Source organism: Schistocerca serialis, chromosome 7 (assembly GCF_023864345.2).
Source record: "Schistocerca serialis cubense isolate TAMUIC-IGC-003099 chromosome 7, iqSchSeri2.2, whole genome shotgun sequence".
Lineage (NCBI taxonomy): Eukaryota > Metazoa > Arthropoda > Insecta > Orthoptera > Acrididae > Schistocerca > Schistocerca serialis.
The window spans coordinates 544,200,289-544,224,719 of NC_064644.1; the positions used below are offsets into that span (position 1 = coordinate 544,200,289).

A 24,431-nucleotide genomic window follows, 5' to 3' on the forward strand; every position below is an offset into this window, starting at 1 on the left:
AGGTTGTGGTGTAGGGAACCCCAGGTGGCAGTATGTCTCTCTATCAACAATAGTGTTTGAAGCTTCAGTATCAATATGAAAGACTACAGGAATAGCACTAAAGGCCAATTCCAACCTATGAGATGTAGGGAGGATGGCCTGGACATGGAGGACATCAGGACTGCAGACACAGTCAACATAGTCTGAATCAAAATCCCTGTAGTCTAGTTGGGCACAATTGACATTCATGTTTATTTAGGATTGGAACACTTCAACTTGTGTCCATTCTTACCACAGGCAGTACATTCTGTCCTACGAAAGCAGCAATGCTGGCACTGCTGTGTTACAAAATTTCTACATGAATCCACTTGCGGCAACTTTGCTACAGGAAGGTTTGGTCAGTGAATCAAACTGACCTGGCGGATGGTGCTGAGTCAGGGTCCAGCAGGTTGGTCAGGTGGCAAACACCTGTGATGAGTCCTGCAGAGCTGCCAAGGAATTTATGGACTGTTCAAGTGCCCAGATGAGGGGAAAGTGTGTACTTAAGGAGATGTCATTGAGCTTTAAGAGACCGTTATGTTGTCCTTCGATTGCAGAGTGGACCAGGATCATATCTCTAACTGGGAGTTCCACATGAGACTGTTTGCACTGAGGATTAGAATACTGGAAAATGTAATCTCGACAGGAGCCTTGCAAACAAGCTATCCACTCCCTTTACAAATGTTAGTTTTGTTTATGGTAGCTGTAGCTAAAAAAACTTGTTGCAGGCAGCTGCCACGTGCACTTGGACATCAGACTAGTCCAACAAACACAATTTTAAACATTCATAAGGCAAAGAATGAGGTTCGACTTCAGGATTGAGCTGCTGAAAGAGGTAATACATTTATCCTCCAGTGTTTGCATTTAAAAAAAAATTGTGTTCCTGGACATCGTCTGAGGTCCCATGGGAATGAATGCTCTTTGAGGCAGATGGTGCATTTGGCACATGGTTCTGTATTTTTGTCAAATGCCTAGAATGGTGCACGTGCCATTTGGAGTTCCTTTACCAGTCAGCCGAAGTGAGACAAATGTGTGGTGATTTCCAGTAGTGGTGATGGCAGCCATCTTCTCTAACATCAGCTCCTGAGACTGCTGCAACAGACAATGGGACTTGTGTATTCATGTCTGTAGATGTAGGCATGTTTGCACAAGAGCAAACATTAGTCCACAAGAAATTTGGAAAATACATGAAGAGTCACTACCTACCTAGAACAAACCACAATCATGCAGAGTGAGTCCACAGAGAGTCCAGAGAAACTAAAGCCTAGGTATACAATGATAAGAAAGTTTATCGAAACAAATGTAAAACTTCAATCTTTCTTACACAACACAAGAAATAGTTCACAGTAAAGTCAGTTCCTTTGAAGTGAGTGAGATGTCTAAGTCCAGTGGACTGTCAGCCACAGAAAACTGAATCACAATTAGTAGAGTCAAAGTTCTGGTTGATGAGGAACTGATTGTCATTAATTAAACAGACACTGCTTCATCTAAAAATATCAAAGTCACAGAGGTCCATACTGTAGATGCCAAGTCTCAGGGTAGCTCTATGACAACTGCTGGGGTCTCCGTATAGCATCAGAGGAACTGAATCACAATTACTAGAGTCAAAGTTCCGTTTGATGAGGAACTGATTCTCATTATTTACACAGACACTGCCTCATCCAAAAATATCAAAGTCGCAGAGGTCCATATTGTAGAGGCCAAGTCTTAGCATAGCTCTATGACAACTGCTGGGGACTCCACATAGCATCAGAGGTGAAGATCCCAGCAAGTAGCCTGACTTCAAGCAACAGATTGCGGCATGATGCCGGAGCTCCTCTTTGGAGAAGTGACTAGCCACAGCTGCGTGCTGACCTAAATATCTTCAAGCATCAGGCTAGAGTAAGACATATTTTTGAGCATGTGATCCAGTGGAAGCAGGCAGGTCCATGCTGACTGTGGCCTCTTGGAGTGCTGCTGCTGCCATCTGCTGGCAAATTTTGCACTTGGAACGGCAGGGGCAGTGTTTGCCAATGTAGTACCTGTGACCTATGGCATAGGCCACCCACAGTGCACAAACTGCTGTCTGTGAGCATGCTGTCACAACTGTTTACATTTCTAGTAGGTCATGGAAAAATATTGCAAATTGTGGTTTGAGAAGCATTACTTTCAAAGTTCAAATGGTTCAAAATGGTTCAAATGGCTCCGAGCACTATGGGACTCAACTGCTGTGGTCATCAGTCCCCTAGAACTTAGAACTAATTAAACCTAACTAACCTAAGGACATCACACACATCCATGCCCGAGGCAGGATTTGAAACTGCGACCGTAGCAGCAGCGCAGCTCCGGACTGGAGCGCCTAGAACCGCACGACCACAGCGGCCGGCTACTTTCAAAGTGAATTTCCTTTTACACAGGATCAGTTATGTTATGTGTGAGAATGTCTGTTGAGTTTTGTAAATTATGGAGCATTTTAATCTCACTCAAAAGTTAACACTTTGAGGACCAGCCACTTCAAACAATTTTGGGCCCTGAAGACAAGCTATCTATGCTGTTACTTAAAATTATACTGGCACATTAGTCTTTTATATATCTTAAAGAATATCACATACTAAAAAGACTCAAGCTTCAAAGTTAATTTTTCATATTTATTTTAGCTCTTTCATAGATAACAGATTATGCAGACAAATGGAAAAACTGATAGAAGTTGACCTTGGGGAAGGTCAGTTCGGATTCCATAGAAATGTTGGAACACATGAGGCACTATTGACCCTATGACTTGTCTTAGAAGATAGATTAAGGAAAGGTAAAATGTTTCTACCATTTGTAGACTCAGAGAAAGCTTTTGACAATGTTGACTGGAATACTCTTGTGGGAGCACGCAGGCGAATAGTTGCATGTGCACAATACAGGGGCAGCGGCAAAGACTCTAGTGTGTACATAATCATTTACTCTTAGCTTTGCATTTGTTTTGTTTTAAATGTTCTATGTTAATGTCTGGCTCATTGCTTCACAATAAAGTTGAACATTAAGAATATGAACGAGTCTATCATTAATAGAATGGAGCTACGTAGTGGTTACACTCTCTTTCAAATTCTGAAGGTGGCTGGCAGGGGCCAAATACAGGGAACAAAAGGCTGTTTACAATTTTTACAGAAACCAGATGACAGTTATAAAGAGTCGAGGGGCATGAAAGGGAAGCAGTGGTTGGGAAGGGAGTGAAACAGGGTTGTAGCCTATTCTCAATGTTATTCAATCTGTATATTGAGCAAGCAGTAAAGGAAACAAAAGAAAAATTTGGAGTAGAAATTAAAATCCATGGAGAAGAAATAAAAACTTTACGGATTGCTGATGACGTCGTAATTCTGTCAGAGACAGCAAAGGACCTGGAAGAGCAGTTGAATGGAATGGACAGTGTCTTCAAAGGAGGATATAAGATGAACATCAACAAAAGCAAAATGAGGATAATCAAATGTAGTCTAATTAAATCAGGTGGTGCTGAGGGAATTAGATTAGGAAATGAGACACTTAAAGTAGTAAAAGAGTTTTGCTATTTGGGGAACAAAACAACTGATAATGGCCGAAGTAGAGAGGAGATAAATGTATACTGGCAATGGCAAGAAAAGCGTTTCTGAAGAAGAGAAATTTGTTAACATTGAGTATAGATTTAAGTGCCAGGAAGTCTTTTCTAAATGTATTTGTATGGAGTGTAGCCATGTATGGATGTGAAACATGGACGATAAATAGTTTAGACAAGAAGAGAATAGAAGCTTTCGAAATATAGTGCCACAGAAGAATACTGAAGGTTAGATGTGTAGATCATGTAACTAATGAGGAGGTACTGAACGGAATTGGGGAGAAAAGGAATTTGTAGTACAACTTGACCAGAAGAAGGGATCATTTGGTACGACATGTTCTGAGGCACCAAGTGATTACCAATTTAGTACTGGACGGCAGTGTCGAGGGTAAAAATAGAAGGATGTAGGGTGCAATAGTTACTCAGAGATAAAGAAGCTTGCACAGGACAGAGTAGTATGGAGAGGTGCATCAAACCAGTCTCTGGATGGAAGACCACAACAACAACAACAAATTATGCAATAACAATGGCAGACATTATAATTATCACTTAAAAAAGTGTAAGGTAAGTTCTTGAGCAATTTCACATGTAATTGGCTTTTTTGTGGAAAAGTCTAAGTGCTTGACAGAACATCTATTCAGTGAAGTAACCCATGAAATGTTCTTCAGTACACAGCAGTGAAATTTATAGTTGTGCATGTCATAAATATTCATCATCATCATCATCTTCATTTAAGACTGATTATGCCTTTCAGCGGTCAGTCTGGAGCATAGCCCCCTTATAAAATTCCTCCATGATCCCCTATTCAGTGCTAAGATTGGTGCCTCTTCTGATGTTAAACCTATTACTTCAAAATCATTCTTAACCGAATTCAGTTACCTTCTCCTTGGTCTGCCCCGACTCTCCTACCCTCTACTGCTGAACCCATGAGTCTCTTGGGTAACCTTACTTCTCCCATGCGTGTAACATGACCCCACCATCTAAGCCTGTTCGCCCTGACTGCTACATCTATAGAGTTCATTCCCAGTTTTTCTTTGATTTCCTCATTGTGGACACCCTCCTGCCATTGTTCCCATCTACTAGTACCTGCAATCATCCTAGCTACTTTCAGATCCGTAACCTCAACCTTGTTGATAAGGTAACCTGAATCCACCCAGCTTTCGCTCCCATACAACAAAGTTGTCGAAAGATTGAACGGTGCACAGATAACTTAGTCTTGGTACTGACTTCCTTCTTGCAGAAGAGAGTAGATCGTAGCTGAGCACTCACTGCATTAGCTTTGCTACACCTTGCTTCCAGTTCTTTCACTATGTTGCCATCTTGTAAGAATATGCATCCTAAGTACTTGAAACCGTCCACCTGTTCTAACTTTGTTCCTCCTATTTGGCACTCAATCCGTTTATATTTCTTTCCCACTGACATTACTTTCGTTTTGGAGATGCTAATGTTCATACCATAGTCCTTACATTTCTGATCTAGCTCTGAAATATTACTTTGCAAATTTTCAATCGAATCTGCCATCACAACTAAGTCATCCGCATATGCAAGACTGCTTATTTTGTGTTCACATATCTTAATCTCACCCAGCCAGTCTATTGTTTTCAACATATGATCCATAAATAATATGAACAACAGTGGAGACAGGTTGCAACCTTGTCTTACCCCTGGAACTACTCTGAACCATGAACTCAATTTACCGTCAACCCTAACTGCTGCCCGACTATCCATGTAAAGACCTTTAATTGCTTGCAAAAGTTTGCCTCCTATTCCATAATCTCGTAGAACAGACAATAACTTCCTCCTAGGAACCCGGTCATATGCCTTTTCTAGATCTATAAAGTATAGATACAATTCCCTGTTCCACTCATAACACTTCTCCAGTATTTGCCGTAAGCTAAAGATCTGGTCCTGACAACCTCTAAGAGGCCTAAACCCACACTGATTTTCATCCAATAGGTCCTCAACTAATACTCGCACATTCCTTTCAACAATACCTGAGAAGATTTTACCCACAACGCTGATTAAAGAGATACCTCTGTAGTTGTTACAATCTTTTCTGTTCCCATGTTTAAAGATTGGTGTGATTACTGATTTTTTCCAGTCTGATGGAACCTGTCCCGACTCCCAGGCCATTTCAATTATCCTGTGCAGCCATTTAAGACCTGACATTCCACTGTATTTGATGAGTTCCGACTTAATTTCATCCACCCCAGCTGCTTTATTGCACTGCAATCTATTGACCATTTTCTCCACTTCCTCAAATGTGATCCGATTTCCATCATCATTCCTATCCCATTCTACCTCGAAATCTGAAACATTACTGATTGTGTTTTCACCTACATTGAGCAACTCTTCAAAATATTCCCTCCATCTGCCCAAGGCATCCACAGGATTCACCAGCAGTTTTCCTGACCTATCCAAAATACTTGTCATTTCCTTCTTACCTCCCTTTCGAAGACTGCTAATTACCCTGCAGAATGGTTTTCCAGCAGCTTGACCCATAGTCTCCAACCTGTTTCCAAAGTCTTCCCAAGATTTCTTCTTGGATGCTGCAATTATCTGTTTGGCTTTGTTTCTTTCTTCAACATAACTTTCTCGGTCTACCTGAGTTCTCGTATGTAGCCATTTTTGATACGCCTTCTTTTTCCTTTTACAGGCTGCCTTGACTGTGTCATTCCACCAAGCTGTTTGCTTCATCCTACTTTTACACATTACTGTTCCAAGACATTCTTTAGCCACTTCTAGTACTGTGTCCCTGTACCTTGTCCATTCCTTTTCCAATGACTGTAATTGACTACATTCAACTAACTTTCTGAGATTGCTGTTATGTACTTGTGCCTCATTTCCTTATCCTGAAGTTTCTCCACTCTTATCCTCCTACATATGGACCTGACCTCCTGCACTTTCGGCCTCACAATCCCAATTTCACTGCAGATTAAATAATGATTAGTGTCATCAAAGAATCCCCTGAATACACGTGTGTCCCTCACAGCCTTCCTGAATTCCTGATCTGTTATTATATAGTCAATGACAGATCTGGTTCCCCTGCCTTCCCAAGTATACCGGTGAATGTTCTTATGTTTAAAAAAGGAGTTTGTGATTACTAAGCCCATACTGGCACAGAAATCCAAGAGTTGTTTCCCGTTCCTGTTGGCCTCCATATCCTCTCCAAATTTACCCATAACCTTTTCATACCCTTCTGTTTGATTTCCAATCCTGGCGTTAAAATCACCCATGAGCAGAACACTGTCCTTGTCCTTTACTCTAACAACTACATCACTGAGTGCCTCACAAAAACTATCCATCTTATCTTGATCTGTCTCTTCACAATGCGAATATACTGACACCATCCTAATTTTCTTGCTAGACACTGTCAAATCTATCCACATCAGTCATTCGTTTACATACCTTATTGCAACTACGCTGGGTTCCATTTCTTTCCTGATGTAAAGCCCTACACCCCATTGTGCTATTCCTGCTTTGACTCCTGACAGGTAGACCTTGTATTCTCCCACTTCCTCTTCTTTCTCACCCCTTACCCGAATGTCACTAACAGCTAAAACGTCCAGCCCCATCTTACTTGCAGCCTCTGCCAGCTCTACCTTCTTCACAGAGTAGCCCCCATTGATATTAATAGCTCCCCATCTCATTACCATTTGTTTGCCAAGTTGTATCTTAGGAGTCCCTGGTTTGTCAGTTAAAGGTGGGACTCCGTCACCTCCAAAGGTCCGAGGCATTTTGCTCTGATTGTTGCCAGCATCATATTTAAAGTACCAGGGTAGCAGGTAGCTAGCCTTACTTGCCCCGAGTCCCATTGGGTTTTACCCCTAAAGGTTGAGGGACTAACCGGTGGATTTGGTAGTCTTTGCCGTATGAGCACAAAGGTGACCACGACTCAGAAACCAGACTAATCTCCCGATGTAATCAAAAACTTAAGAGAAAACCTTAGTTCACTTGTATGTAAGTTCCACAGTCATCCCCTAGTCATTGGTGGGGACTTTTAATCATCCAAAAATTAATTGGGAAAATTACTGTTTTGTTAGTGGTGGGTGTGATAAGACATCCTGTGACACATTACTAAATGCCTTCTCTGAAAACGTATAGTTAGGAACCCCACTCATGATAGAAATATATTGGATCTCATGGCAATGATAGACCTGACCTCTTTTAGGATTCCACATCGAAACTGGTACCTGTGACCATGATGACATCATGACAACAGTGATTACCAAAGTACAGAGGACAACAGAAACAGGAAAATATGTTTATGTTCAGTAAACTAGATAAAAAATTGCTAGTGTTGTATCTCAATGAGGAACTTGAAACTTTCAGCACAGAACAGGAGCATGTAGAAGAACTATGCCTCAAGTTTAAAAGAATAGTTGACCATGCAGTGGATAGTGTTGCTACGAACCAAGAAATACCAGTAACAGTAAACTCTGTGTGTTCCACCAAAACTTCAGTGGTCTCAGAAACACACTGGAGCTTCTAAATCTTGACATTATTGACGCTGGATCTGTAAACCATATACAAGTAATATGTCTTACATAACACCATGTGACAAGTGGCACTGCAATGCCTCAAACTGATGGATACTCATTGGCAGCCAGCTATTGTACAGGGTGATTCAAAAAGAATCCCACAACTTTAAAAATGTGTATTTAATGAAAGAAACATAATATAACCTTCTGCTATACATCATTACAAAGAGTATTTAAAAGGTTTTTTTTCACTCAAAAACAAGTTCAGAGATGTTCAATATGGCCCCCTCCAGACACTCGAGCAATATCAACCCGATACTCCAACTCGTTCCACACTCTCTGTAGCATATCAGGCGTAACAGTTTGGATAGTTGCTGTTATTTCTCGTTTCAAATCATCAATGGTGGCTGGGAGAGGTGGCCGAAACACCATATCCTTAACATACTCCCATAAGAAAAAATCGCAGGGGGTAAGATCAGGGCTTCTTGGAGGCCAGTGATGAAGTGCTCTGTCACGGGCTGCCTGGCGGCCGATCCATCGCCTCGGGTAGTTGACGTTCAGGTAGTTACGGACAGATAAGTGCCAATGTGGTGGCGCTCCATCCTGCTGAAATATGAATTGTAATTGTAATTGAATAGCTCTGCGAGTCAATTTTCCTGGGCTGCGAACAAATGCTTGCTGGATGCGTGCTACATTTTCATCACTCGTTCTCGGCCGTCCAGAACTTTTCCCTTTGCACAAACACCCATTCTCTGTAAACTGTTTATACTAACGTTTAATACACCACCTATCAGGAGGTTTAACACCATACTTCGTTCGAAATGCACGCTGAACAACTGTCGTCGATTCACTTCTGCCGTACTCAATAACACAAAAAGCTTTCTGTTGAGCGGTCGCCATCTTAGCATCAACTGACGCTGACGCCTAGTCAACAGCGCCTCAAGCGAACAAATGTATAACTAAATGAAACTTTATAGCTCCCTTAATTCGCCGACAGATAGTGCTTAGCTCTGCCTTTTGTCGTTGCAGAGTTTTAAATTCCTAAAGTTGTGGTATTCTTTTTGAATCACCCTGTAGATCCATAAAGGAGAAAGGAGGGACTGCAATCTATGTTAAAACTAATGTAAAATATAAATCCCTAGACAGAAGTACTTACAGTGTAGATTCTCACTTTGAAGCCTGTGGAACTGAAATTACTACAAATAATAAGTCAGTTATAATTTTGGCAGTTTACAGGGCCCCTGCAGGGAAAATATGTATCTTTCTAAACCATATGCAACAACTTTTGAACCAAATATATTCAAAACACAAGGATTTAATTATCATGGGTGATTTTAATATTAACTTCTCAACTACAAACAGCAGTAGAAGAGAATTAGAACACCTGATGGAATCATTTAACCTAACTACAGTAGTTAACTTTCCCACTAGAAGTACTTGTACAAGCCTAATTGATAATATATTCCTGGACAGATACAGATGCAGCAGTATTATTGTAAGTCAAATACTTAATGGTCTGTCAGATCATAATGATCAGCTGCTTACAGTAAATGATATCAAATTGTGTGATAAAGCTAAACAATCCTTTAAAACTGTCAGATCAGTCAATAATGATAACTTAGAAATATTCAACCTTCTCTTACAGCAGATTGACTGGAGGAATATTAATCAAAAATTTAATCTGTTCTCTAATGAGTTTGTGTCATTATTTGAAACTGTATTTCCAAAAATAATCTTGAGAAACAATCCTCAGGTCTCAAAACGGAAACCCTGAATTACTAAAGGGATCAGAATTTCCTATAGAACAAAAAGAAATTTATACGAATCCCAAAGGTTATCCCATCAAAAAGGAGGACTATAGATTGTACTGTAATATTTTAAAAAGAGTAATTAAAAATCCAAAACTATGTACACAACATCTGAAATCAATAAATCAAACAACAAATCAAAAACCAGAATGAGATTTTCACTCTGCAGCGGAGTGTGCGCTGATATGAAACTTCCTGGCAGATTAAAACTGTGTGCCCGACCGAGACTCGAACTCGGGACCTTTGCCTTTCGCGGGCAAGTGCTCTACCACTGAGCTACCGAAGCACGACTCACGCCCGGTACTCACAGCTTTACCTCTGCCAGTACCTCGTCTCCTACCTTCCAAACTTTACAGAAGCTCTCCTGCGAACCTTGCAGAACTAGCACTCCTGAAAGAAAGGATATTGCGGAGACATGGCTTAGCCACAGCCTGGGGGATGTTTCCAGAATGAGATTTTCACTCTGCAGCGGAGTGTGTGCTGATATGAAACTTCCTGGCAGATTAAAACTGTGTGCCCGACCAAGACTCGAACTCGGGACCTTTGCCTTTCGCGGGCAAGTGCTCTACCACTGAGCTACCGAAGCACGACTCACGCCCGGTACTCACAGCTTTACCTCTGCCAGTACCTCGTCTCCTACCTTCCAAACTTTACAGAAGCTCTCCTGCGAACCTTGCAGAACTAGCACTCCTGAAAGAAAGGATATTGCGGAGACATGGCTTAGCCACAGCCTGGGAGATGTTTCCAGAATGAGATTTTCACTCTGCAGCGGAGTGTGCGCTGATATGAAACTTCCTGGCAGATTAAAACTGTGTGCCCGACCGAGACTCGAACTCGGGACCTTTGCCTTTCGCGGGCAAGTGCTCTACCACTGAGCTACCGAAGCACGACTCACGCCCGGTACTCACAGCTTTACCTCTGCCAGTACCTCGTCTCCTACCTTCCAAACTTTACAGAAGCTCTCCTGCAAACCTTGCAGAACTAGCACTCCTGAAAGAAAGGATATTGCGGAGGAATGGCTTAGCCACAGCCTGGGGGATGTTTCCAGAATGAGATTTTCACTCTGCAGACGAGGTACTGGCAGAGGTAAAGCTGTGAGTACCGGGCGTGAGTCGTGCTTCGGTAGCTCAGTGGTAGAGCACTTGCCCGTGAAAGGCAAAGGTCCCGAGTTCGAGTCTCGGTCGGGCACACAGTTTTAATCTGCCAGGAAGTTTCAAATCAAAAACCATCTAGCATATTATAAAAAGGGAGAGTGGTAAAAAAGTAGAGTGCATGACTGACATAGAATTAATTCAGAATGGAGATATTGTAAAAAATACTGAGGAAGTTGCTATTATCTTCAATAAACATTTTTTAGCAGCTGCAGAAAAAATTGGCTGTGAAGGCTCAATGGATGATGCATAAAGCTGACAATGCCAGAGTTTGCCAGAGTCAGATAACCCCCCATAACAATTAGTGAGATCAATAAGACAAACAGAGAGATGAAGTCAAAAAACTCTTGTGGGGCTGATAATATTTCAACTAAGATACTCAAGTACTGTCGTGCCTATATAAATGCAGTCTTGTGTTACATTCTTAATGAATCCCTAAAACAAGGTATTGTTCCACTTAGATTTGCCTTTCAAGAAAGGCGAAAAAACAGATGTAACAAACTACTGCCCAATATCCCTGCTAACAAGTTTTTCAAAGGTCCTCGAGAAACTGGTATACCGGAGAATTGTTAATCACCTGAACAGCCATAACATTCTCAGTCAATGCCAGTTTGGTTTCGAGCAAGGCCTATCAATTGATGATACTATTTTCTCTTTCAGCAATCAAATTCTCAAATCTCTTAACAGAAAATTGGCACCAATTGGAATCCTATGTGACCTATCCAAAGCTTTTGACTGTGCCAACCACGAAGTTCTGCTAAATAAAGCAGACCACTATGGATTAGGTAGAATAATGGGAACATGGATTAAATCTTACCTTATAGATAGGAAACAAAGGTTAATAATTACTGATAGTAGTGGAATTCCAGCTTTATCCAAGTAGGACACAGTCAACACTGGAGTACCTCAAGGCTCGGTACTGGGACCCTTACTGTTTCTTATATCTATAAATGACCTCCCACACTGCACCACATCAGTGAGCAAGTTCACCCTATTCACTTTTGATACTTCTCTTCTAGTTGACAAAGCAACACGGAACAACCAGGAAACATCTGCGAACAAGGCATTTGATGACGTTCTGAAATGGTGTAACTGTAATGGACTCTCGCTAAATATTAAAAAAAAAAACTCATTATGTACAGTTTCACATGGCACATAAAGAACCAGGGGATATAAATATAGAATGCAATGGACAACAAACAAAGCACGTCGACTCAGCTAAGTTCCTGGGTGTGTATGGAGACTGCAAGCTAAATTGGTCCAACCATATCCTAGATCTAGAAAAAAGGCTACATTCTGGAACATTTACCTTATCCATAATTGCATCAACCACACATAAGAAGGCCATAAGAGCTGCTTATTTCAGGTATTTCCGCACACTTTTGGTACGGAATCATCTTTTGTGGTAACCAGCCCTTGGCATAAAAAGTTTTTATTGCTCAGAAGAGATCTATACGTATCATGAGTGATGTGCAGCCAAGGCACTCGTGCAGTAATCTGTTTAGGAAACCACAGGTATTTACAATGATGATGATGATGATCATGATGTTTGGTTTCTGGGGCACTCAATTGCACGATTATCAGCGCCCGTACAAATTTCCAACCTTCGCTCAGTCCAATCTCACCACTTTCAGGAATGATGATGAAATGATGAGGACACCAGAAACACCCAGTCATCTCAAGGCATATTTACAATGATATCTCAGTACTTATACTCCCTTGTATGTTTCATTAATATAAACCACTCTCTCTTCAAAACCAATAGTGAATATCATGGTCACAACCCAAGATCAAAATAGGACTTTCATAGTAACACTTGTACAGAAAGAATAAATTATACAGGCATCAAAATTTACAATTCTGTACCCAGTGTCATCAAAAGTCTTGCCCCTGAAACACCAGAGTTCAAAAGCAAACTGAAGGAATACCCAATACAAAAGTCAATCTATTCAATTAGTGATTTTTTATAGTACATAGGTGCAAGTTTTTATTATACAACTGAGTAAGCCATGAATGTTAGCATAAATGAAATCTGCCAGGAAGTTTCATATCAGTGCACACTCCGCTGTAGAGTGAAAATTTCATTCTAGAAACAATTCCCAGGCTGTGGCTAAGCCATGTCTCGGCAATATCCTTTCTTTCAGCAGTGCTAGTTCTACAAGGTTCGCAGGAGAGCTTCTGTAAAGTTTGAAAGGTAGGAGATGAGATACTGGCAGAAGTAAAGCTGTGAGGGCCGGACATGAGTCGTGCTTCGGTAGCTCAGATGGTAGAGCATTTGCCCGCGAAAGGCAAAGGTCCCAAGTTCGAGTCTCGGTCGGGCACACAGTTTTAATCTGCCAGGAAGTTACTTTGATATTGTTAATCTGAATGTGTACACATAAGTGTTAATTCTGGTGTATGTTATATGTTTTTATTTCTTCTAGTGTGCCATGTTGTTACAATGAGTTTTGTCATTAATTAACCATACTGGGTGCTGCTGTATTGTTAACATTGTAAAAATACTGACTCATTCCATATCCTTGCAACTCCATTGCAGCTGGCCGGTGTGGCTGAACGGTTCTATGCACTGCAATCTGGAACTGTATGACTGCTACGGCCTCAGGTTCGAATCCTGCCTCGGGCATGGATGTGTGTGATGTCCTTAGGTTAGTTATATTTAAGTAGTTCTAAGGGACTGATGACCTCAGCAGTTAAGTCCCATAGTGCTCAGAGCCATTTGAACCACTGAACTCCATTGCTATCAGGATCAACGGAACTTGCAGTAAAATAAAATAGATATGTATCCAGTAAACAGTCCATAATGGGAGGGAACCTCCATGATATACAGTTGCTTAAAGAAACTTTTAAAGAAATAAGAGATTATTGCACAACAGGTGTAATCCAATGTGTATGGCTATAGATAGAGAAATGCTGAATGAAACACATTTGGCTGTCAAGAGAGCAATGCATGATGGCTTCAGTGACTACCATAGCAGAATATTGTTGAATGCCAATCTGAGTCTACAGATGCTGAAAAGGTGTGCTGGTGTTTCTTACATCTTCTTTCAGTTATTAAATGTAACATAAGAATTGCTTCTATTCACTGTAGCCACTCTGGTTATTATGAAGCACATAACATTTTTCCTTGTTTTATTTTTTTTCCCCTCACTGTTGTATAATTGTTAGTTTTAAAACGGGAGATGCCATACAGATTTTGAGTTATTCTCAGCTGTAACTGCTCGTGTCCTGTTTGCTCTTTGTATGGATTAAGCTTTTGTGAAAATCTAATAGTGGATCAACAGTTGACAGATTTTGCAAAAAGTCAGAAAAATCACATTTCTTGCATATTTTCATATTGTCCCTATTGTTTCTAACTCCCTTGTTTCTCTCTTACGTGGGAGTGTGCCCTTTTATTTTCTGGGTGAAAGAAACTCTGCTTCTGCAAGCTTTTGTTTCTTTGTCTGCTATTGTCTGGTAAGTAGAATTTTTCTATTTTTATTTGCATGCTGTTTAGTGTGAGTTTAATGGATGTGTACATATAGTTGAATATAATTTCTTCCATTTTTTTGAAAGTATCTGAAACATAAATGATTTTCTTCCTCTATAAAAAATGTGTTGTGTAGAAGAGTACTATACTCAAAACTCATTATATTGTCTGAAATGAATTATACATACTCTATATCATGTGTAAGCAGCATAGCGGACATGTTATCCTATGCTCGTTCAAGACGTAATCGGACTTACATTTGCAAACCAGAATCTGGTTGTCAAGGAAGAGGAATATTTATAACCAGAAGTTTGAAAGAAGTCAAACTATTTGACAGGGCAATCTGTCAAATCTACATATCGAAGGTTTGTTTTCATTCCTTTCATTTGGTTGTAAATAGCTGAGCATAAAATATAAAATTTTGGTTTTGATTCTTATAAATTTTTTGTATTTCATTCCTATTGTATTTTTAAAGTACTTGTTTAATTTACTACTGATATACATTAGGACATTTTTAACTTTGTAGTTGGTTGATGTGGTTTTGTTGTCTTACTACAGTTCTTGCAGCTAATTACTTTCTCAATGTGATATTAAATAATAGCTATGAACTATAATTTTGTATCTTCAGTGGGAGGTGACTACTGTTGCTGCAGATACGTGGCAAGATGAATTTGTAGGTGTTGCAGTGGTGTAACTGGCAGAGGTGTTACTAGATTACTGCAGTTAGTAATTTGTAAAGTCACAATCTTCTAGTGCTTGTGATATCAACAGTGGTACTTTTACACCATCCCTAACTCTTCACTCTGACACCATCTGTCCCTCAGTATTATGGTGCATCTGATTCATACACATTCCGAATCTCTGATGTTTTCACATTAGAAACAGTAATGTTTACAGGAATGGGATTAAACAGTGAATGTGAGTAGAATGTGCCATATGTGCCAGTAGATTGTTTTCAAATGCTGAATCAGCTGCTAAAATTAATAATTCAGGTACCGTCTGTGACATAAAATGAGTTTTTGAAAATTACTTAGCCTGTTATTGTGAATTTTAATTATAGTTTTTTTTGTTATAACAGTGATGATATACTGTTCTTGATTTACATTAAAAATGTCTGGACTTACTTCTTACTCAGTATGTGTTAATGCTCTTACACAAAATCGAGTAAAAATGACTGCTACTTTTATCACAACTATTCTCCACTATTGTTCCATCAGTTCTCATTACAGATTTATGTAAATTTACACTAATACAAATCCAGAAAGAAAATAACTATTTGTGTAAAGAATTTTATGGCTTTTTAGCAACAATCTACACTCCCAGAATTCAGGTAATTTACGAAAGCATTGACCAAAATGCTCTTATTCTTTTTTCCACCAGGTGTAGTATCTTGTTTCTGCCACTGAACTGCAGAACTACATCCTGAATATTGCAGTGGGATGTAAAATTTGATCCCTTTATGTCTCATATTGATATGTTACAGATTAAATGTAGTAGCATACAATCATATAATTTGAGGAGTGCTTTTCATTATCATAAAAATATTTAAAAAAGCAAAGTGATAGAATGCCAAGCAACATTTTAATGATTACTTTTTAACAGCTTTTAATTTTGGCTTCTGGTAAGGATTCTCTCCAGACTATTTCAATCAGTTTGTTGCAAATATTTATCAATCAATGATGGTTGCTTTGAATCAAGCAACAATAAGGCATATATGACCTCCGTGTTATAGGTACCATGTGACTTTTCCTCTTAATCGTTTATAGTCCTATTTGCTTCATCCACTTCTCTTTTATCTCAACCCTGTTCCAAAAGCTAATTTTTCTGCCATGGGTCATCCAGTAACGTGCGGTCATTCTAACTTCACTGTTAAGGTAGCAGTGACACTGGAAGAGATATTTTGCTATTACCGTAAAATAAACAATTCAGACATTAGTCTAAGCTCCCCCCCCTTCATCTGGTGTTAATGTCCCTTAACACATGGTAGTGTACTCTGATGTAAAAATGCGCAGTCTGTGTATGGCACTTGGAACATACTAATGTCATTAGTTCATATTTCAACTTATCACATGTCATTTGCTGACCACAAATCTCCTCTTAAATTATCTAATAATCTACACTCAATTTTAATAAGTTTGCAGTATAAATGGTTCATGCAGTGTTTTCTTTTTTTATTTAATGTCATCAGACAACCATCAAAATATGCTATTTCATTTTAGAATTCTCATACACACTTATCTCAATTTGTTTCATACATGACTGCTGTGACATGAATGCAGAGCAACTTAATAACAGATATTGATTAACTTACCTTCAGTTCAAAACGCATCTCAAAGGAAAGTTTTTTTGTAGAAAAAGATTATCCAAATTAGGTGCAGGGTTCCCCCAGGAACATCCTGTTGTACTCTTGTTAAGAAACTTTGTAATATATTATGCTGGTGTATGAGTTCATAACCTTTTTTGGTTTTGCATGTTGCTGTGGGTGTATTTATCAATTGTTATTTTTTATTTGTAATTCCTGTTGCTGTTTGAGTTTTCATATTGTCATTTTGTCATTTTAAGATAGAGAGTGAAGCTGTGGATGCTAGAAAATGGAGTGCCAGTGGAGAAATCTGAACATTTCCAACATATTCTTCTGTTTGAGTTCAATAGAAGGGTGAGAACAACAGTGGCAGGCAGAAACAGTTGTGCCATGTGTGGGGATAATGCCATTGGACAGAGCACAGCCAGAAAATGGTTTTCTCATTTTAAGGAAGATTATTTTGACATTAGTGACTCTCCACATTCGGGAAGACTTTCAGAGCTTAATTAAGATTGTTTAAACCTATTAATCCACAATAGTCCATGTCAGTGTACTCAAGAACTGGCAGATATGATGAACTGTGATCATTCCACCATTGTGTGAGTTTTGCATTCCAAATGGTTCAAAAATCGGTTGTAGGTGTGCCACTTGCTGTAAACCAAAGTCACAAAAATCAGCAGGTGACCATACGTGCATCTTCGCTTGCTTGTCATCAATTGGCTCATGAAAAACACAACTAATCTTATCCTGTATTGTTACTGGTGATGAGAAATGGTTCTTTATGCTAATATAAAGAAAAGAAAGAAATAATGGAGCCCAATTAAAGAAGGAAGTCTGTGTATGAAGACCTGTGCACGTTTACAAAAGATAATGGGAACAGTGATGGTGTGGTGTACTATGAATTGCTTCCCCAAGGTGTAACCATCACTGATGACATTTACTGTGAACAACTGAGACATATTTCAGATGCAATCAAAGAACAACGATGAGGAAAACTGCTTGAAGTGATGCTGCTCCCTGATAATGCACACCCAGATTCTGCTGGACTGACAAAAAACACTATACAGGAGTTGTGTTTGGAAGTAATTCCACAATTACTTTATTCACTTGATCTTGTACCCTCATATTTCACGTTTTCTGCTCTCTTTCAAACAACCTTCAAGGAACTTTCTTCCCAGATGAAAGTGCACTCCAAACATGGCTTGACAAGTTCTTCACTTCAGACCCACACGATTTCTACAGTCACAGAAATGAGAAGTTATCCCAGCAGTGGCAGACTGATAGTGATGGAGAATATGTTATTGATGACTAAAGTCTCTCATATGTGTATCTGTTGTATTTATTAAATCTATGGGAAAGTGCTACCAACTGATGCACCAACCCAATATTTGTACCCCAATGAGCTTCATGGCAGATAATCCTATCCACCATATGGGGTCATATTCTGGGGTAACTTGTCAAACCGAGCAAAAGGTTTTAGAATGCAAAAGTGTTTAAAAAGGCTAATTTATGGTGTAAATTCAAGAACATTCTTTAGAAACCTGTTCAAGGAACTGGGTATTCTAACCACTGCTCCTCAGTATATTTACTCCTTAATTAAATTTTTTCAGTTAATATGTCTCCATCTCCAATCAATAGCACAATACATCTTATCAATACTAGGAATAAGAACAGTCTACATAAAGACCTAAAATCACCTTCCTTGGCCTTAAAAGGGGTTCAATATTCAGGAACACATATTTTTCAATAAATTGCCAGCAACAATTAAAATCTTGGTTTCAGATAAAACACAGTTTAAACAGAGTTTGAAAGACTTCTTGGTAGGCAACTCCTTCTGCTCCATGAATGAATATCTTAACAGGGACTGTTAGACCAGGTTAAGTAAAAATGCTGTTAGCCTTCAGTTTCAACAGACATTGCTCACAACAGTCAAGATTAGGTATTATTAAGGTAATTTATTAGAAGTGCATAATTATGTGTCATTGTGACAGTGTATTAATTCTGTAAATATTAGCAGTTCCAGTTCACTGTAATATATTCACATATCTTGACTGTCTCCTGACAAATGTTCAGGGAAGTGAATGTTATATTCAGATGATCTATGTTTTTTTATCTTATAGTTCCTGACAGCTTCCACATCCACAATAATCATTTCGTTTTTGGGTCTATGGAACGAAAACTGAATCTTATCTAATCTAATCTCCATAATGTCAGTGATATGTACTGTGATCATAATACAAGAAGGAATACTAAACTCCACTATCATTTCCAAAAAGCTCACAGAGATACATAAAAATTTACAATATTCCAGTATTAAACTAGTTAATTCACTGCCAAGTAGCATCAAAGATCTACACAATAACAGTACATTATTTAAAAATAAAATAAATACCTATTTATTTGATAAAAGTTTCATTAATTAGATTTTTTTAAACAGAGACATATGGAATTGTTGTTATTCTTATATTTTTATTGTTTGTTATGAATTGTTGAACAGTATGTGCTAATCTGTAATCTATGGATGAGGCACTTAGTGGTAGGCAGGCACATTTAAAAGGCTATTGAAAAAAATCAGCTTTCAGAACAAAGTCTGTGAGGAATGGGTGAAGATACTGTAGTGCTGCCCACGTAAGTTGCTGAGACATGGCGAGGACTGGATGGTGGGTTACTAGATGCACCATCAGGGGAGCTGTGTTGGGAGGGGGGGGGGGGGGGGGGGGAGAAGGAAGCAGAGAAAGATGGTAGAGAACATGCAGATGAGCTGCTGGGGAAACAGAAAATGTGTGAGGTTGGAGTGGGAGCAGAGAAGAGAGTAGAGGCAGATGGTGGACAGTAACGAATGATGGTCGAGGCCAGAGGGTTTACAGGAGTGAAGAATATGCTTCAGGGAAAGTCCCCACCTGTGTAATTCAGAAAAACTGCTGGTGGTGGTGGGAAGAATCCAGGTGGCATGGGCTGTGAAGCAGTCATTGAAGTCAATCATACTTCGTTGTGTGGTATGCCTGGAAAGTGGGGTGGTCCAGCTCAGCTGTCTCTTGGCCATAGTTTGACAGGTGCCATTTATGCAGTCAGACAGGTTATTAGTAGTCACAGTCTGCCTACATAGAATGCCACACTGTGTCTACAGCTAAGTTGGTAGACTACGTGGCTATTTTCACATGTCCCTGCCTTTGAAGGGGTTGCCTGTACCTGTGATAGGAGTGGTTTAGTTGATAGTGTGAGGGTGTATGGAATAGGTCTTTCATCTAGATCATTTGTAAGGATATAAGCCTTGGGCAAGAGGTTGGGAGAAAGGATGGTATGGGAACAGACAAGGAGATTGCGTTGTTTGAGCAGGTGGTGGACTACAACTATGCAAAAGATTGGAAGGACACTTGGGAGATCACCTTCATAACATTTGCCCTCTCTCTGCTTCAGTGATTGTCACCCAGCACAGCTCTCTCAATGCTGCATGTAGTACCTAGTAGCCCACCATTCTGTTCCTGCAACATCTCTGCATACTCTCACAGGCAGAACCACCCCAACCCATGCACCTCCCACTCTGTGCTCCACCCCTTTTCTCTATCCCCACTACACATCCTAGCTGACATCTCTACTTACCTCAGTTGTGCTTGGAGAGGTGAGGTGTGTGGTTTATGTGTATATAAATGTGTGTATATTTGCGTGTCGTTTGATGATAGGCTTTGTCTGAAAGCTGATGTGTTTAAACAGTCTACTTTTAAATGTGCCTGTCTGGCACTCAACGTCTCCTCTGTGTCATGATTAGAAATTTATCCTAATTCATACTGTTATTCCGTTCTGACTTTCCCATTGTTTGAAAGTGCCAATCCTTGTAGGATGTCTCTTTTTCACTTTGTTTCTAGTTTTACGTTCTTAATTTTTTCTGCAACTGTTTTTGTAAATAACTGTATTTTCCATTGTTACATGTTCTATGTAATTTATACTTATATATTCTTTGACTTTTTACAAATTCATACATCTAGAACAATCATTGAATTATGTATATCAATACAAGTGGAAAGAAGGAAAGGGTACATATTTCCTAAACAAAATATCAAAAGAAATATAAAATCCAATATATCTTAAATCATAAGACATTTGGTATACATCAATGACAAAAACATGTAATTACAAAAAAAAAAAAAAAAAAAAAAAAAAAAAAGAAAACCAACCATGTAAAAATTGAGAATACACTTGTTCCTAGTGGCACATGTACTTTGGCAGCTGTTTAGTAGGTGTTTCAGTAGCTCCTTTAACAGTTGATTCTAATTTTGCAGAGATCTATAGGACTACTTGTTGGTTGCTATGGTCTCTTCAGTATATTCCAGATGTGCTCTATAGATTCAGATGGAGGCCTCACACAGGCCAGTCCATATTGTGAACATCTTCACTTGTAAAAGATTCATACAATATCATTTAGGAAAAGAAAGTCTTGACTAACAGCTCAACTGAAAAATGGCCCATGTTACAAAACTGTTAAGGCTTTCATGGCCACTTTTTGACAAGCTGCCTGTTGGTTTCTCTCTCAGGTTCTTCAGCTGACATTTGTTTGATGATTGACATTGGCACTGGCATTGTCAAAGCTTCATCCTCCATTGCTAGTGATGAACAGGGGTCGAGCTCACAGCCGCAGATTATATGTACCTGGTATGCTAACATCCAAGGGCTTTTCCATGGTCATTTCGCGTGTAGTGCTTCCCTTGCTACCTGCAACAGTCGTTTGCTGCAGGATGGCAATCCAGGATGTCTTCACCTTGAGGCTATCTTTTCTTGTTGAAGCTATTCTCATATTTATGGATATGTATAGCTTCTCTGAACAAACAAGTGTGATAGCTCTTCTCTACAGCAAGAACTTCCATGTCGGCAGATTTTACTATGTGGTTGGTCTCACACAGCGCGTGCTCTGCCACAGCTGATTTGTCCACCTGCCTCAACATGCAGTGCCGCTTATTTTCTGTGACCCTGGTGTTGATTGATCATCTAGTGATCCCAACATAAACTTTTTTGCAGGTTCATGGTATGTGATATATTCCTGACATTGCAAGTGGGTCCCTTTTCACCACTGCTGATCAGAGACACTCCTTGATTTTTTTGTTGGTTTATAAATAGTCTTTATGCCGTGTTTGTGCAACATACAACTGATTCTGTCTGTCACTCTGGAAATGTATTGCAGGAAGGCGGTACTTGACATTTATTTTTCCAATGTGTCCCTTTGTGAAGTTTCTGACTTTTTTTCACAACCTTCATACAGGGTGCTACTTTTTTCAGTGAGCTGAGGCATTCTTTCCTCTTCTTTAAGACCACATATAGAAACCAGTCTCATCAACTGTAACAATGTTTCCAAGGAATGGCTTGTGCCTATGTAAAGCCAAATGGTAACAGGTCAGCAAAGATAAACATGTAGTTATTTGCTGATTTTTGTTGGTGTCGCTTAACACATGTGGTACTCATGTAACCAAGTTTCGTAAAGTGAATGCAAATGGCATACAATGGTTGAGTGATCACATTACCTAATCTGTGCCAATTTGCACATTGTTTAGCAAAGATTTTTATCACCCAACTGATTTAGATTAACCATACAAGTTGAATTTTCCTCCTCAGAACTGAGAAAATCATTTCCATGTCATTCTCTCAACAAATTCTTCCCTCCCATACAAGACACAAATTTTTCTCAAGGCTTCTGCCACACATCTTTGATTAAACTTGTAGAGTAAGATATGACAGAATTGTTCATTTTCCTGCACTTGGCACTTCATACTTATTAGCCCTGAAAATGACCAAGTCTTGCTGTTAGCAACATACACGTTCCTGTTCACAACAATCAAAATCCAAAAAATCGAAACTGGAGAGAGTGGGGAGGGGGATAAGAAGTCTTGCAAAGAAGTGATGACAACCTGATGAAGCACGATGTAGACTTATGCACCAATCTAATAAATCAGCATACACGTAATACACTGAAGAGCCAAAGAAATTGGTGCACCTGCCTAATATCATGTAGGCTCCCTGCGAGCATGCAGAAGTGCCACAACACAATGTGGCATGGGGTTGACTAATGTCTGAAGTAGTGCTGGAGGGAACTGACACCATGAATCCTGCAGGGCTGTCCATAAACCTGTAAGAGTATGAGGGGGTGGAGATCTCTTCTGAACAGCACCTTGCAAGGAATCCCAGATTTGCTCAATAATGTTCATGGCTGGGAAGTTTGGTGACCAGTGGAAGTGTTTATAAAGTCAGAAGAGTGTTCCTGGAGCCACTCTGTAGCAGTTATGGATGTGTGGGATGTTGCATTGTCCATCTGGAATTGCCCAAGTCTGTCGGAAAGAACAATGGACATGAATGAATGCAGGTGATCAGACAGGATGGTTACATATGTTTCACCTGTCACAGTCATATCTAGACATATCAGGGGTCCCATATCACTCCAACTGCACATGCCCCACACCATTACAGAGCGTCCACCAGCTTGAACAGTCTCCTGCTGACATGCAGGGTCCATACACGTAAGAATCCATCTGCTTGATACAATTTGAAATGAGACTCATCCGACCAGGCAACATGTTTCCAGTCATCAACAGTCCAATGTCAGTGTTGACGGGCCCAAGTGAGGCGTGAAGCTTTGTGTCACGCAGTGATCAAGGGTACACGAGTGGGCCTTTGCTTCCACAAGCCCATATCGATGACGTTTCATTGAATAGTTCATACACTGACACTGGTTGATGGCTTAGCATTGAAATCTGCAGCAATTTGTGGAATGGTTGCACTTCTGTCACATTGAATGATTCTGTTCAGTCGTTGTTGGTCCCATTCTTGTAGGATCTTTCTCGGGCTACAGCAATGTTGGAGATTTCATGTTTCACCAGATTTCTGATAGTCACGGTATGCTTGTGAAATGGTCGTTTGGGAATATCCCCTCTTCATCCCTGCCTCAGAGATGCTGTGTTCCAGCGCTCGTGTGCCAACTATAACACCATGTTCAAACTCACTTAAATCTTGATAACTTGCCATTGTAACAGCAGTAACCAATCTAACAACTGTACCAGACACCTGTTTTCTTACATAGGCACTCCTGACTGCAGCACCATATTTTGGCTGTTTACACATATTTTTATTTGAATATGCATGCCTATACCAATTTCTTTGGTACTTCAGTGTAATAACGCACCAATAATAATTGTAGTAATACTTCGGTAATAATAATAAAAACATATTTAAAAAAGGATTTTGCCAGTATGTAGCTATAAATATAACTTTGCCTTTAAAATCCTGGTTGATACAGGTTGTGTTATGATTCTGGTAGACTAGGAGATGTTGTTCAGTTTGTGGCAGTCCTTTCAGGTATCCTAATTTACCAGATTGGTTGTACATATTGAAATATTCATACTCAATCGAATAAGGGTCTTCTAAATGAGATGTGGAAGGTGGAAGCCAGCAAAGGGAGCCTCCTTCACCTCTAATAATGGGGCTCTGAACTTACCTTCACCACAGTTCCATTGGTGTCATGTGGTGGCCATACAGTGGATGGCATAGATCAGCAGGGAGGTGCCCCATGGCCACTGTAATGAGGAACAACACTCTCCAAACCAATCCATGAGACATTGCTCAGACTGTGTCAGCCTATTTTGCCACAGTTACTACAACTACTCAGGATG

General features: G+C 39.7%; 1 protein-coding gene and 1 non-coding gene across 2 annotated transcripts in view; both read left to right on the top strand.

The window, feature by feature from the left end:
• Positions 1-24,431, top strand: part of LOC126413236 (tubulin polyglutamylase ttll6-like) — a 323,601-nt gene that overhangs the window by 89,791 nt on the left and 209,379 nt on the right. Inside the window, exon 6 of the mRNA XM_050083135.1 lies at positions 14,689-14,845. Coding sequence (XP_049939092.1) covers positions 14,689-14,845 — 157 coding nt within the window. The remainder of the gene's footprint in view (positions 1-14,688; positions 14,846-24,431) is intronic.
• Positions 10,979-11,052, top strand: Trnas-uga (transfer RNA serine (anticodon UGA)). The gene has a single exon. It is a non-coding gene; the product is annotated as a tRNA-Ser (tRNA).